The 15,824-nt window shown below is 39.5% G+C and overlaps 1 protein-coding gene across 1 annotated transcript in view; it reads left to right on the top strand.

Moving 5' to 3' along the window:
• The first annotated feature begins 4,002 nt into the window (after nucleotides 1-4,002).
• Nucleotides 4,003-15,824, top strand: part of gad3 (glutamate decarboxylase 3) — a 32,711-nt gene continuing 20,889 nt past the window's right edge. The window contains exons 1-2 of the mRNA XM_065276404.1: nucleotides 4,003-4,121; nucleotides 8,622-8,703. Of these exons, the coding sequence (XP_065132476.1) occupies nucleotides 8,663-8,703 (41 nt within the window). The 5' untranslated portion in view covers nucleotides 4,003-4,121; nucleotides 8,622-8,662. The remainder of the gene's footprint in view (nucleotides 4,122-8,621; nucleotides 8,704-15,824) is intronic.

The raw sequence follows: 15,824 nt of genomic DNA, 5'->3' as shown, positions 1-15,824 counted from the left end.
GTGAGCATATATTTGACGTACCCACTGACTTCCACAGTATTTATTTTTCCTGGACACATGGAACTCAATTTTGTGCTCATCGTCATTAATCAAACTGTCTTCGTTTGTGTTCAGCAGAATTAAGAACTCGTGAGGGTAAGTAAATAATTTCATTTTCATTTTTGCGTGAACTATCCTCTTACATATTTATTTTATTCAACAAGTAAAATCATTATTCTTAAATAGTCTTCTATGAATCTCTCTTTAGCTTATTGGTTATTCAGTTCTATGTCTACACTTATTTTTAATTTGTGCCGGGTTTGTCCTAGGCTGATGGTCTCGCTCTGCTCCACGCCATTGTGCAAGTACCCATTAATGTTGATAAGTGTGCACTGACGCGAAGAGAGCATAACATTTCTTTAGTTAATTCATGTGAATGGTACACTCTAAAAATAAACAGTGCTAAATAGCACTAAAAGTGGTTCACTGGCTCGTCATCATAGGGGAACCATTTAGGGGAACCATTTTAAGTGCCGTATAGACGGTTTCAGCAATAATAACATAAACAAGCGGCTGTCGCGGTCCGCACGTAACTTCCGGTAAACTCCGCTAATAATACATAACAACAAAGTACTTTAAACGTAGTTTATTTATATAACAAGCAAAAAAACAACACATAGATTACCTAGGAAACCAAAACATGTGTTATTTTCGAAGAGGCATTTGTTCAAGAGATCAGTTTAGCAACTAGTCAAAACGAAACCGGAAGTAAGGTTCGGATCCAGACGTGTATCACGTGCATCAGATGAAACCGTCTATAGCACCTATGAATAACCATATTGTGCTATTTAGTGGTTCTATATCACCCCGGATGGTTCTTGTGCTATATAGTACTAAAAATGGTTACATTATGATTACAAGCTTTTAGCGCTATTTAGCACAAATTTTTGTGAGTATAGGCTCAAATGCTCCCAAAATTATAAAATATACAAGATTATATCAGAGCGCCCTTCACATTTGCAAGTAGCTTGTAGCAGTGATGTAGTCTATGTGATTGAAACAATTGAAACTGTTAGTTTTCTTTTTATTATTATTATTATTATTATTATTTCTCCGCCATTGCGGTCTATGGCAGCCCATAGAACCATAAGTAGGAAAGTTATGAAATTTGGCACACTGATAGAGGACAGTCCAAAGAATTTTCACAGCAAATCTGGAGTCTCTATCTCAAACCCGCTAGTGCAACCAACAGTCCAAAGTTGCACTTACATTTTTGCTTATAACTTCAGATCCGTAGGTCCTAGAAACGACAAAAATTTCCAGCATTTAGAATTTTTCGTAAAACCTACTTTTGCGAACTCGTCCTAGAGCTTTTGCCCAATTGTCAAGAAAATCGGTATGTAGCATCTACAGACCCTCACGGAAAAAGTTATAGAATTTATGTCGATTCGTCAATCCATTTCCGTAAACCGCGTCAACAAATTTTACGTAGAGCGCAAAAAACGGATTTGAGGCTGTATTTTCGCCAAACTTAAGCCTATTGACACGATACTTGGTACTTGTGATGTCAGTCAGGAACTAAGGGAGCATGAGAGTTTCGTCACAGCGCCACCTAGTGGTCAGACCTATGCTTTACATGCCTATAACTTTGACTCCGATTGACGTATTTTCACGGGACTTATTTCTTTTGGGTTCTGAATAGTTGCCGAGTCCAATGATACCAAACATGCCAGAATTCGCCTTACGGTTAGCCCTGCGCAGCAAAGTAGCACTTTAAAAACATGCGCAAAAACATCTCCGCGAGCGTTATTCTGATCGACTCGAAAACATCATAGGAAGAACAATGCATTACCTTCTGAAAAAAAACTCATCAGAAATGGCCAAAAATTGCAAAAAACGAAAAATTACCTTTACATTTTTATGTGTTTTTTACACATAAATGGTTATAACTTCCCAACGAAAAGAGATTTTTTCACCAGATTTGATACGCTGATGTATGAGCAGAGTCTGAGGCAACATAAAAAAATTGTATGCCTGCACCACTAGTTGGCCTTATAATTGGACAAAACCTTTAATATCAAGCAAGCAAGTTGTATATGGTCATACAACTATTTCATTGCTAAACTAAAGTGTATAGTCATGAAACTAGCTAGATGTAACGCAGTCATGACCTGAGGTTGCATGCACGATTTTGTCATAGCGCCACCTAGTGGTTTTGAGATAGAAAACGGCTATTTTTGCCTAAAACTACTGCAAAAACACATCTAAAACCACAAGTCATCATGGATTATTCATTTCATGGCTTGGACTATAATCACTGGTGGATGTCAATTTACTCTCTAGCAACCAATGAGAATACCTTATCAACCATTTTTGAAAGAGCTTTTTCTCTGCATCAGAACATCATAGATACATGGTATTGTCTCTTTTGACTCATTTAACTTGTTGTAACATGTTGTGACCCATGTTATGCCACTGCAAACATCACATACATGTCCTTCAGTGCTCTAATGTTCCATGATTGTCAATAACAGAAGGACGATTGCAGTAGACAAGAACATAGATTGTTTTTGTTGATTTCTTTTGTGTTTTTTCATCTGAAATTATTAGGTTTACCTAGGTTCTTTGGTCTGCTCATCCAAACTCAACTTTACATCCTTCTGTGCCTTTTCAGCTTGACCCGGGTATTGCTGCTTGCAGCTATATTGTTACTTATTATACTTTATCACTTTGTTTTATGTTAATTTGTTACATGTTATTTTATTATACCCCGGGGCTATTAAACGGACACCAGACTTCCACTCTCAAATTCTGCTGGGTTATTTTTAACCCAATGTTGAGTAAATATTGGACAGAACACATGTTGGGTTAATAAATAAACCTATGCTAAGTTGTTTCAATGCAATGCTAGGTTGTTTTAACTCATGATTGGGTTAACAACAACCCAGCATAGGTTTGTTTATAATCCAACATGTATTTTGTGCAATATTTACCCAGCACCGGCTTAAAAATAGCCCAAAATACAGTGTGTCAAATGACTTAAAATAACCACCAGAGCAATGTCTTAGCAATGTCTGTGGTAACCGTGGTATAAGCTAAATTATTAACTCGGGTCCTCTGAATTAGTTGAATTATAGGGACAATTGAAATTTTCGATTAATTCAACAGTCTGACGTCAATTATTCTTTACTTAATTCACAGCTTATGCGTTATAGGGAGCGGGTAGAGGGGGCATTTTGTTGCCATGGGGGGCACACTTCATAAAACAGACTAAACAACTAAAACTAATTTGAAATAGACCAATACAAGCTGTCCAGTGTACAATGACAACAAAACACATGCCTCACACCTATACAAGAGTTTTCAGTTACACCAAGAGTGCAATAATAAGAACAATACACCAGGTAGCAATTAAACAAACTTGATCTGTAGCAAAAAGTGTACTCACCATTAAACTTATCGCGGCGGTTCACACGAGTAGGGTTAGTTTTAACCCTAACTTAATCTTTCCTCGCATGTAGTTTTTTAGAGTTTTTACAGACGTGAGCTGAATGATCTGATGGCACAGAAGGAATAACAAGTGATATATAAACCTACAATACTGTATGCTTACTGTACAACCATCTTATATGTAAATCTACTATGTACCATACTACAACCAAACCTTTTTTATTTTAATGTGCTTTATAATATTATGTTTATTGTACTTATGCAATAAATTATCTGATTTAAATTTTAAAGATCCTTTTTTTTAAGTTACCATTGTAAAGATCAGTAGTTCCTTTCCTGTGGTTAAATACTGCTGAAGAGTGTTTGTTGACTAAGAGAGAGGGAGAGCGCTCATACGTAATGAAAGTGCTTAAGTTCACATCATATTTTTGTGTAAAAATAATAAGTTTGACCATATTATTGGGGGGGGCACGCTGTGTCATCTGGGAGGGCACTGCCCCCTAATGCCCTCCTTGGCAGCGGGCCTGTGGCTGGGGCTGAGTGTGTAGCTCACACAACACTGTAAAAAAAGAAGAAGTCCATTTGAAGAAGTGAACAAGTTGAGCAGAGCTAACATTACAAAATTCGGATAGTTAACAACGTGCACATGACTAAACAACTTTTAATTTACAGTCCTTTCATTTCATCTGGAGGTGAGGATCTAATACACTATAAAATAAGATCATCTTAATATCCTGATTTTTTTATATAATTCACTAGATGCTTTTAGTTTCTCTTTCAGCATGTTTGTTTGTGCTTAACAGTGTTAAACTTCCCTTCTGAAAAGTGTTAATTTTTACTCTCAAGTTTTTAATGTATAGGATCTCAAATTAGTTCATGGTCATCTTAAATGTGAATTTAAAACATTTACACCATTAAATTACTGTATGGTAATGTTAGTAGCCTTTTACTTTTCAGATAGTTAATAACTGGATAATGTTATACTGTAGTAATATTATTTTTTTTTAAAACACATATTACAAGTAATTACTGTGCAATATCCAGACAATTACTGTGCAGTTTCCAGATAATAATGTAAATTGTGTTGATTTAAATGTATAATAAAATGGTAATAACTGTAGTGAATATGTACTTACTAAAATGCTAAATGTTCAGGATTTACTTATTGTGACATAATATTTATGTAATCATACAAGCCTGGTGGTGTTATGAAAGAGTAAAATGTTGCTAAGTACTATAAAATTTAATCTGTTACTACAGCACCTTGAAATTTTTTTAAATAATTTCAAAGAAACTACATATAAACTACATGGTAGAAACGACTGTAAAATACAGTTTTGTCTGTTCCTACCTAATTTCACAGCTTACGTATCCTTGTAATGATGAGGTAGTTTTAAGGGAACTACACAGTATCAGGGCTGTAAAATGCAGAATCACCTATTTCCACTCAATTATTATTACCATTACTATTATTACTATACTATTATTAACATCTGCTGTGTGAAATAGGCTACCATATGCTGAAATTGTTTAATTCAACAGACAAATACCTGCTGCAGAACTTTTATTAACTTCATTTCTCTGAGATCCCTTTGATATTTTCACATCTTTTATGCTATTATCTTTGGTTACATTCTTTATTTACAAAATAACTTTACGAATATGTTTGAGCACTTTTTCCTTCTGGTGATTGTTGAATTCAACAGACAAAAACTTGCTGCAGAACTTTTATTAACATCTTTGACTCTATTATTAAAGGTGCAGTGTGTAAATTTTAGCGGCATCTAGTGGTGAGGTTGCTAATTGCAACCAACGGCTTAGTCCACGGCTCACCCCTCGCCTTTGAAACGCATAGAGAAGCTATGGTAGCCACCACCTGTCGGAGATAACTTAGTAAAAGAAATTGTCCTTAAAGGGCTTCTGTAGAAAAATGGCAGCACAAAATGGCGACTTCCATGTAAGGGGACCCTTGGTGTATGTAGATAAAAGGGTCTCGTTCTAAGGTAATAAACACATAACGGTTCATTATGAAAGGTCTTTATTAGGGCTGGGACAACGCGTCGACGTAATCGGCGACGTCGACGCAAAAAATACGTTGACGCAAAATATGCGCGTCGATTTGTCAGACCCAAAAAGGCGGCGCAGTAGTAGCAACGCGAGTGGCTTCAGTCCACGCCAGTTTCACACAGCAAGGGTGAGCAGTGCCTGCGGCCGTGCGGCGCATGGTTTTTTCAGCGCCCATGTAAAACAAGCATGCACCCCGCCGCATGAGCAGCGCGAGCTCGCGGCTCGAAACGGATATAAACGGAGGTCGGACCCAGCTGCAAATACTTGGGCGGCTCTGTAGCAACAGTGCTGCAATCGTTTCTGCGTGGTTCTGCTGCGCTTCTCACGCTCAATTAAAGTGAAAGTGCTTTGTTTATGGTTTAAATGCTCGTGGATTTACGCGAAAAAGTGTCATTTTACCATAAAATCATGAATGTGATGCCAAGTGTGTTTTAAACAGTCATTTGAGAAATTTAACAGAAAGCAATGAAATATGTCACTGTTGCCAGAAGACTGCGCTTTCATTCACTCTCTGTCCAGCAGTAAATGAGTCCTCATCTATCTTAACAAACTTAAGAGAAAGAGATTTAATAATATATGTGCTTCTTAAGTCTATAATAAGTCTATCTTAAGTTTATATCTGTCATTAAATGGACTAGAACAGCACGAAAACAATGTGGATTAAACAAATCTAGTTATAAAAATTACACAGACCATCAAAAGGCACATTGAAGAGGTTTTGCTCATAAATGCATGTAAAATAAAGTAATTTGAACTTGAGATTTTTATACGGTTACTTAACTGCACAGTATGCACTGCAAATGCTTTATTGAATGCTACCTCTGTCTAAGAATGCATTATTTTGCATTTGTATAGTCTTTTTTTATTTTGAAATTTTAAGAGCAATAAAGATATATTGAAATGTTTACATTCAGATATGTAAATCAACATGTATAACTTGCTATTAGTTAATTAATGGGGAGATAATCGAGAATCGAATCGAATCGAAGTCGAATCGGACTGACAAAATGAATCGTTAGATTAATCGATGCATCGAAAAAATAATCGCTAGATTAATCGTTAAAAAAATAATCGTTTATCCCAGCCCTAGTCTTTATACACCCCTGATAATATAGTTTTGTATATTATTTTGCATTTCTGTCAAAAGATCCTTGTAAAAATTACACACTGCACCTTTAAGACATCCCTACTTTTTTTACGTGTTTTCTGCTCTTCAAAGCAGAATCAACTTAAAATGAATAATGGCAGAAGAAGGAAAAAGTGCTCAAACATATTCGTAAAGTTATTTTGTAAATAATGATTGTAGCTGTGTATGGGACGGGTGACAGTTAAGGTTAGCTATCAATAGCTGTCAGATAATTAGCTATTGAAAGAGTGGAACATTTTACTCCTTAGCTGTGGGTTTACACCAGACGCGTGTTCAACGATTTGCGCGAGTAGATTTCATACAAAGTCAATGCAAAGACATGATCAGACGCGTCCTCGCGTAGCGCGATGCAATGACGCGATAAAAAACACGCGCTATTCACCGAAAAATTTGCATGACACAAAGTTAAATCCCGCGAGTAATCTAGAGCGAGGAACGCGATGTCGCGCGTTTGGTGTGTACGTAGCATTAGAGTGGAACTCCTTTTATGCAACAGTGTTGGTCATGGACTGAAGAACTGATTAAAAACAGTTTATTAAATACTTTTTAAAAAAATTTAGCACTATGTTATATGTTGATAAAAAAATTTGTCCAGTCTCCCCAGCTGTAAATGCCAACATATCCTGCAACCCATACGATTAAAATATTCCAATTGTACCGAGGTCAAACAATTGATTTATTAGAAAAAAAAGATGCAAAAGTGATGACAATCCGCTGTAAATATCAGATCCGGTGTAGACTGATTCAAAAACTGCCGCCAGAAGAAGCAATGATAAGTCATCTACAGGTATGATTGTGAAAAGACATTGGCTCTTGTGTCTCTCGTGTGTCTCTTGTGTGGCTCTTGTGTGTCTCGTGACCGAGCATCATTACGTTAGCTAAGAATGTGAAGTGCTATTGGCTCTTGTGACCGACTACGTCATGCTGGTTTATGTTTGAATGAGATCTGACTGTTTGTTCTTCATATAAAGTTATCGTATGGCTTCAGTTCACAAGGTTTGCAAATGGTTCGTAATACTTTTATACTGTTTTATGCAATAAATACCTGTGACTGTACTTTTACTTGCGTGTTTTGTTTTATATGGTTTAGAAGTGGTTGGGTTTAGGGTGAGGATAGGGTGAGATGCTCCAAAATATCTTTAAAACCATAAATGTTTATGAAACCGTTTCTACATTTACAAATTCATAAAATTAAATTTGTCTAATCTGATGTATAAGGCAAAAAACTTAAAACCTAAAAACAGGTTGTATTTATAAGTTACTGCCGCTAGTGGAGACTAATCCCTTAATACATCACTTTACGTCGTATTAAGGTGCTTGCACAAACGACATATCATGTCGTTATTTTTTGGAGGACAGTCTCGTAAATTGTCTTGTTTATAAGCAGAATGCTCTCAATAGGCTTTATGCCCAGCTGCACTTCTTCCTGAACTTAAGCCAGCTCATTGTTTCCTGTCTGCCATTATTGGACAAACGGATTAATCCAGGTGTGTCTGATTATTGTTGTTGTGACTACTGAGGTCAGGCACACCTGGATTAATCAGTTTGTTTGTGACTACTGAGGTCAGGCACACCTGGAATAATCAGTTTGTCCAATAATGGCAGACAGGAAACAAGGAGCTGGCTGAAGTTCAGGAAGTAGTGCAGCTGGGCATAAAGCCTATTACATGTAGATGCATACTTTTGCAAAGCATTGGAGGGGGTCATCTCATTCAGGTCTAAGTGTATGTGTTTAAAAACAGAAAATATTGGGTTAAAGTGGCAATTTGGCCTTTTCTGATTATTGGGGGACATGTCCCTCTCAATTAAATAAAAAATTCTATTGTGGTTATGGCCATGTGCCTCTGAGAGTGCAGGGTGCTTATGGGGTGTCGCACTGGGATGAGCGAATTTAAGGGTTAGAGGCGAAAATCACTCACTTTTTTGTTCTCACTACAACAAAACTAACCACAAACTTAACCAATGTGTTTATCTGCAGGGTGTGGCTTTCGCTAAACTGGTTTGGGGAAAAATCTGCACATGGCAATTGCAGTGATGATTATGCTCTCACCACGCGAAGAGTAAGTTTTCATTATATTTACCTTTTTTTTGCATTGACTTTTTATGATTATAACTTTTTACACAGCACTGTAAGTATGTTTTCCTCTGATGATACATTATTCTCAACGTTTCAGAGGTTAAAGAGATTAACCTTGGAGAACCCACGGGGTTTAATTTGGCCGCTGTTAATTGCTGCTACCCAAAATCATGAATCATGAAAATCAAGAATGAAAATTCTGTCATCATTTACTCACTTTCATGTTGTTACAAACCTGTATAAATTTCTTTGTTTCTGCACAAAGGAAGATATTTTGAGGAATGTTTGTAACCAAACTGATCATAAGCCCTATTGACTTTTAAAGTATTCTTTTTCCTACTATGGAAGTCAGTGGGGCTTCTCAAAATATATTCCTCCGTGTTAAGAACAAAGAAATTGTAACAGCATGCCTGTGTGCTCCAGGGGCCTAATTTATAAAAAAAAAACGTCCTAGATTTGGTCGTAAGATAATTTATCAAAAATGCTTGCTTGTTTAGTGGTTAAAATGAAACAGATTGACACAAAAATGCAATAATTTTACCATAAGTACATATAAATAAAGTTTACTGCACTTTTACTGGCATTGTTTCTTTAAGGATTAAGCAGATAAAGCCAACCTTTAACATCATTGTTTAATTATACTAGCATAGTCTTTGGGGTTTTATTTGTAGTGAAACAACAATAACCACAACTACTACATTTCCACCACAATGGTATTTGTAAAACTATCGTAATACAAATAGGTCTGCCAAATACATGATCACTATGCTTTCACTAGATTACATTTTTGGGTAATTTTCCTTTTGCAGTAACTAATCTACACTTTTCACTTAAAGTACACTTTCAGTATGTTATATTGTGTAGTGGGAGGTGTTTCTTCACAGGAAGTGACAATCACGTGATTATTTTTGAATCCGTGTCACGCGCAAGTCGCCGATTAGCAGCGCTTAGCACACAGAGTATGTGTGAAAGCACAAGGGGTGCGTAACAGATCTGTACCGCACACACACCACATATGGAGTAGTCTATGTGTGAATGATGAAAGAATTTTCATTTTTGTGTGAAATATCACTTTAAAGATATGTGTGAGTCAAAGAGGAGGAAGCTGACAGACTATTTCAAAAGTTTAACAACTAAACACGTATACACAAACTACTTGTTTGTTACCACAGGGTGAGAACGTTTGAAACTATTTTTATTCATGAAAATAAATCATAAAATTTCGAACAGTATTTTAGAGGGCTCCCTCAACTTTTAAATAATATTTTACTATTTGTCAGTTGAAGATTTTTTTAAGTTTTGCATAATGCACTAGAGCTGTTAAAAGAATGAGTTACGACGTTCAAAATGCTGTCAGTCACGTGATTCATGTGAACTTCGGTTAGTTCCTAGAAGCTATTGAAATACATTGAGTTGGAGGCAAAGAACTCAGATATTTCGTAATTAAAGGAACACGCCCAGATTTTGGGAATTTAGCTTATTCACCGTATCCCCCATAGTTAGATAAGTCCATACATACCTTTCTCATCTCCGTGCGTGCTGTAACTCTGTCTGACGCAGCCCCCGCTAGCTTAGCTTAGCACAAAGACTGGAAGTGAATGGCTTTAGCTAGCAAACTGCTCCCAATAACATTTTCCTATTTATGTGTTGTGATTTGTATAGTCACACTGTCAGGATCCTGCTGGAACCTTGTCTTGTTTTAATATTTAGTCCAGTATGGCAGGGTTCTGACAGTACAATGTTTTATGTGGGAAAGCGTGGTCTTAGTATTATTGTATTAGACCACGTTTTTCCCGTGTCTCGTCACTTTTACCCCGCTCCCTTGTCATCCTCTCCTCATTATTGTTTGATTTATATCACCTGTTCCCCCTTGATTTGCTCCCCTATTTTAAGTCCCCGTTTTCATTGTTCTGTGCTCGTTCGTCTGATGTTACCAGTCTGTTACCTGTGCCAAGATCTGTCATTGTTTGAATAATCTTGTGAGTACCCTGTTTAGTGTAGTTAGTGTAGTCTACTGTTACCTGTAAAGTACAATGTTAGTCTTGTGTCTAGTCTAGTGTTAGTTTATTGTTGTATATGCTTCCTGTATTGTTTGCCCCCTCGTGGGTTTTTGTTTTTGCCCCTGTCTTGTCACAATAAAAGTCTTGTCCTGTCCTCCTGTGTCTGCTCTTGGGTTCATCCTTCGAAATTCCTCACAGTACGAACGAGCCTTACTGAACCCAGCAGACATGAGCGAGTCCGATTCGGGATGGTGGGATACCCTCGTCGCTGAGACCCAGGCTGGCGAGGGCCCCTTTCCGCCTCAGGGAGGTCTCTCGGTGAGAGATTACGCCAGGTCGGTCGAGGGGAGGAGGGGATTGTTTCCCGAGGTGTTAGCGAACTCCTATCTCGTCGCTGGCCTGAATGTCCTTCCTCCCCATCAGAAGCGAAGGGAACTGGTTCGTCTCCCTTACTGGGAGATGGTGGACCGTCTCGGGGAACCGCGACCGGAGCGGTTCGGCACGCCACCTCCAAAGCTCCCAAGCTGCCCATTGTCCCCTATCCCAGAGGGACTGGTCGTTGGAGTCTTGACGCGTGAGGACCCAACACTCGCCATCTCGACCCCAGAGAGCTTGTCTCAACCCGTCAGTCTCCGAGGCAAGCGGGAGAGGAGGATCTCCTGGGAGTCGACGTCAGAAGGGTCCTCCGTCGAGTCTGTCCCTTCCTCTGCTGTGCTCCCTACACTGGCCACAGCGTCTGCGCCACGCCCGAAGAGGAAGAAGAGGAGAGGAGCATCGGCTTCACAGCCGACCTCAGAACCACCTGCCTCAGCTCTGCTACCCGTTGCTACCTCCTTGGTCTCTGCCACACAGCCGGTGCAGTCTGCGCAGCCACCGCTGCAGCCCCTGCCGTCTGCGCAGCCACCGCTGCAGCCCCTGCCGTCTGCGCAGCCACCGCTGCAGCCCCTGCCGTCTGCGCAGCCACCGCTGCAGCCCCTGCCGTCTGCGCAGCCACCGCTGCAGCCCCTGCCGTCTGCGCAGCCACCGCTGCAGGCCGCAGCGCCCCCTGTCATGGTCCCTGTCTCGTCCCCGCTGCAGGCCGCAGCGCCCCCTGTCATGGTCCCTGTCTCGTCCCCGCTGCAGGCCGCAGCGCCCCCTGTCATGGTCCCTGTCTCGTCCCCGCTGCAGGCCGCAGCGCCCCCTGTCATGGTCCCTGTCTCGTCCCCGCTGCCGGCCGCAGCACCCCCTGTCTTGGCCCCTGTGTCTGCCCCTTCTGCACCTGCCTCACCAACCAAGACCCTCAAGCCTGCCCGAACTCCTCGTCCCAAGCCCTCTACCTCCCCCTCGGGACCCAAGGCCCCTTGCCCACCCAGCTCTACCCTGCCTGGACTTCCTCACATGAACTTTGTTGCTCCTCCACCACCCCTTCCTTGTGTGGTGTTTTTGTTGTCACACCCCAACCCATTCGTTGTTATTGCTTGTCTGCCTCTTTTGATTTTTGTAATGTTTTCATGGTTTTTGTCCTGTATGCAGTCTGTCTTGTCTTGTGTCTCTCCTTGAGGGTCGCCAGGGGGCGTCCCTTGAGGGGAGGGTACTGTCAGGATCCTGCTGGAACCTTGTCTTGTTTTAATATTTAGTCCAGTATGGCAGGGTTCTGACAGTACAATGTTTTATGTGGGAAAGCGTGGTCTTAGTATTATTGTATTAGACCACGTTTTTCCCGTGTCTCGTCACTTTTACCCCGCTCCCTTGTCATCCTCTCCTCATTATTGTTTGATTTATATCACCTGTTCCCCCTTGATTTGCTCCCCTATTTTAAGTCCCCGTTTTCATTGTTCTGTGCTCGTTCGTCTGATGTTACCAGTCTGTTACCTGTGCCAAGATCTGTCATTGTTTGAATAATCTTGTGAGTACCCTGTTTAGTGTAGTTAGTGTAGTCTACTGTTACCTGTAAAGTACAATGTTAGTCTTGTGTCTAGTCTAGTGTTAGTTTATTGTTGTATATGCTTCCTGTCTTGTTTGCCCCCTCGTGGGTTTTTGTTTTTGCCCCTGTCTTGTCACAATAAAAGTCTTGTCCTGTCCTCCTGTGTCTGCTCTTGGGTTCATCCTTCGAAATTCCTCACACACACCATGTACAAATAACAAGGTGATATGAGACACAGCTATCTTTTAACCGTATACATACTGGGAACTATATTCTCAGAAGGCGAAGCACTGCTACTTGGGCGGAGTGATTTGCTCAACTCTGACTGAACTCTCTGCTCCTCACCAGGGGGCTTCTCGGGTGCTGCAAGCAAATCACTCCGCCCAAGTAGCAGTGCTTCGTCTTCTGAAAATATAGTTCCCAGTATGTATACGGTTAAAAGATAGCTGTGTCTCATATCAACTTGTTATTTGTACACGGTGTGACTACACAAATCACAACACATAAATAGGAAAATGTTCGCGTTATTTTGTCACTTAATGGGAGCAGTATGCTAGCTAAAGCCATTCACTAGTCTTTGTGCTTAGCTAAACTAGCGGGGCCTGCGTCAGACAGAGTTACAGCACGCACGGAGATGAGAAAGGTATATGGACTTATCTAACTCTGGGGGATACGGTGAATAAGCTAAATTCCCAAAATCTGGGCATGTTCCTTTAATAGTCTAGAAATGCATTAATTTACAATATTTAAATATCACATCAATAGATATTGTATGTAGCATCAACAATGTTTTTGGAAAAATAAAATCCAGTAATATAGGAAGATTAGTGTGGTCCGCTTCTGGTACAAGCCTTGTTAAAGTGCACATATTTAATTGCTAAAAACAATGTTATTTGTGTATTCGGTATAATACAATGTGTTCATGTGGTTTATGGTTAAAAAACACATTATTATTTTCCACGTACATTTTTGTATCTCCAGATATCCTGCCTTCCTCAAAGGCATTGATTTTGTACAAAACTCATTGATTTGAAAAGCGCTGGGTCTCTGATTGGCCATAGCCTGGCTAACACCAGACCAGAATGAGACATGTGCTGAGTCCCAATTCGCCTACTTATACTACGACCTAAAAGTATGTACTGTTTTTGTGAGGAAAATGTACATACTTTTGAGTGTGTAGCAAAAGAGTATGCACGTTCTGGGACGTACTTCGATGACGTCATGCAACGTGAACGAAAATGTGGTTGCCTAGTTACGCACACCAAGACTGTTAACAATATTTCATTCATTCTTGTAACTTATGTCAAATATAATTTTATTTACTATTCCCATATTTATTTCTCATCGTTTTTTTTTTTCACAATACATTTTACAATGTGTTCTACCAAGTTGAGGAGTGAAGCAGAGCATTAGAACCAAACGCAGGTCGTATGTGAGGCGGCTGGTTCTGACGTTCATGTGCAATGTGTGTAACAAAAGCTACTTATTTTAAAGTCCAAATATTAAAAAGTTTATAGTATAACTATTGTTTAACGTATTTTATACTTACATATAACTCAAAAATACCCAGATGAAAATGAACCATGCTTTTACAACACTAAAAGTGTAGGAACCATGTTTCTATCGCTGGACTAATAAAGTTAACATTTCTACAGCCACAGTATTACTACAAATAAGCAAGAGGGTCAGTGTGGTTAAGCTCCTCCCTCCCGCACGCAATGGGTTTTGGGCAATATTAGCCGTTAGAGTGTGCATTGATCTGCACTTCGAATTCTAACCGGAAATAGTAGACCATCCGGGTATCTTTGGGATACTCATTTCAACATACTACGATTTGGGACGTACTAATTCTAGTTTCGAATACTATTTAGGACGGATAGTATGCCAATTGGGACTCAGCGATGGTCTGGGAACCACGTGCTCATTTCCTCATATTTGAGGCGTGGTTTTGAATTTATTGGGCTCTACGAATGTCTATCAAATGCGTCTGTACGTAGCTCATAGCCAATCGTTTCAATTATACCAGATGACGTATGTAGAGCGACATCAATTTAAAGTAAACGACTTTTATCAGTACATATGCACACAGCTGAAAGCTTTGCAACTAAACCGGTAGCTGTATATTGATATTGAAAAGCAACACAACTTAGTGGCACTGTGACAACCACAGTAGGAAGGCTACAGGCATAATGACAATATGATATTAATAAATAGCCTACCACTCACCATTTATAAGTTAAAAGTTGCTATTTTTTTTAAATAAACTTGCGTTCAAAATTACTTAGAACACTATCTAAGGCTGCATCAAAAATTAACTTTGCGTCTGCTCCCACATTGGATAAACAAAACTGCTTCGGTGTGTCGCATAGACGTCATCATCGTGTTGCTGCCCCCTCCCCGTTCTGTGATGGGTTCCCTATTTGAGGTGAAAAAATTGGCAAATCCATGGTTTCCATAGACTTGCAGCATGAATAAATTTGCGTGCACGGCAGCATGGGGAAACCCAGGCTAGATTGGCCAACTATACTGTATGTTGTGATTGGCCTGAATACTTCTGATGTCAGCTGGAAATGTGACGCTCCTTACCATGTTTGAAAGATTCGCTCACAATGCAATGCTAACAGGAGTTAATTTACAGGTTGAAGCGGGAGGAATTATGATAATGTCGGTCTTGTCTACATCACCAATCCCAGGAAGTAAACTGTTGCCTACAATCTGTGTGTTTATTGTAGTCCAAGAAAAGAGATTTGCGTTGGAGACCATAACTCGTGTCATCGTTTACTTTGGGGTTTTTACCTTTTGCATATCATTAACATGTACTAATACACAGGAAATATAAAATTGAGAATCAGACCATAGGAGCTCTTTAACATATTTTACACTGCCTTCAGCAGCTTTAAAGCTTTTAAATCCATTGATGGGTGGATGCACTTTTGGAAGCTTCAAAACGTTTTTCCCTGGTCATTGCCATTATAAAGCATGGAAGAGCCAGGATGTTGTTTAATATCACAAATCCGATTGTGTTCAGCTGAAGAAACAAAGACATAAACATTTTGAATGACATAATGGGGTGAGTAAATAATCAGTAAATTTTCATTTTGGGGTGGAGTTATCATTTAATATTAATCATCATGTAATGCAAAAAAGCACAGATACACTGTAAAAATGTGCTGTTATTATGCAGCTTGTTGCCAGTAACTT

The sequence above is a fragment of the Paramisgurnus dabryanus genome, chromosome 6 (genome assembly GCF_030506205.2).
Source record: "Paramisgurnus dabryanus chromosome 6, PD_genome_1.1, whole genome shotgun sequence".
NCBI lineage: Eukaryota > Metazoa > Chordata > Actinopteri > Cypriniformes > Cobitidae > Paramisgurnus > Paramisgurnus dabryanus.
This window is presented reverse-complemented; position numbering and strand designations above follow the sequence as displayed.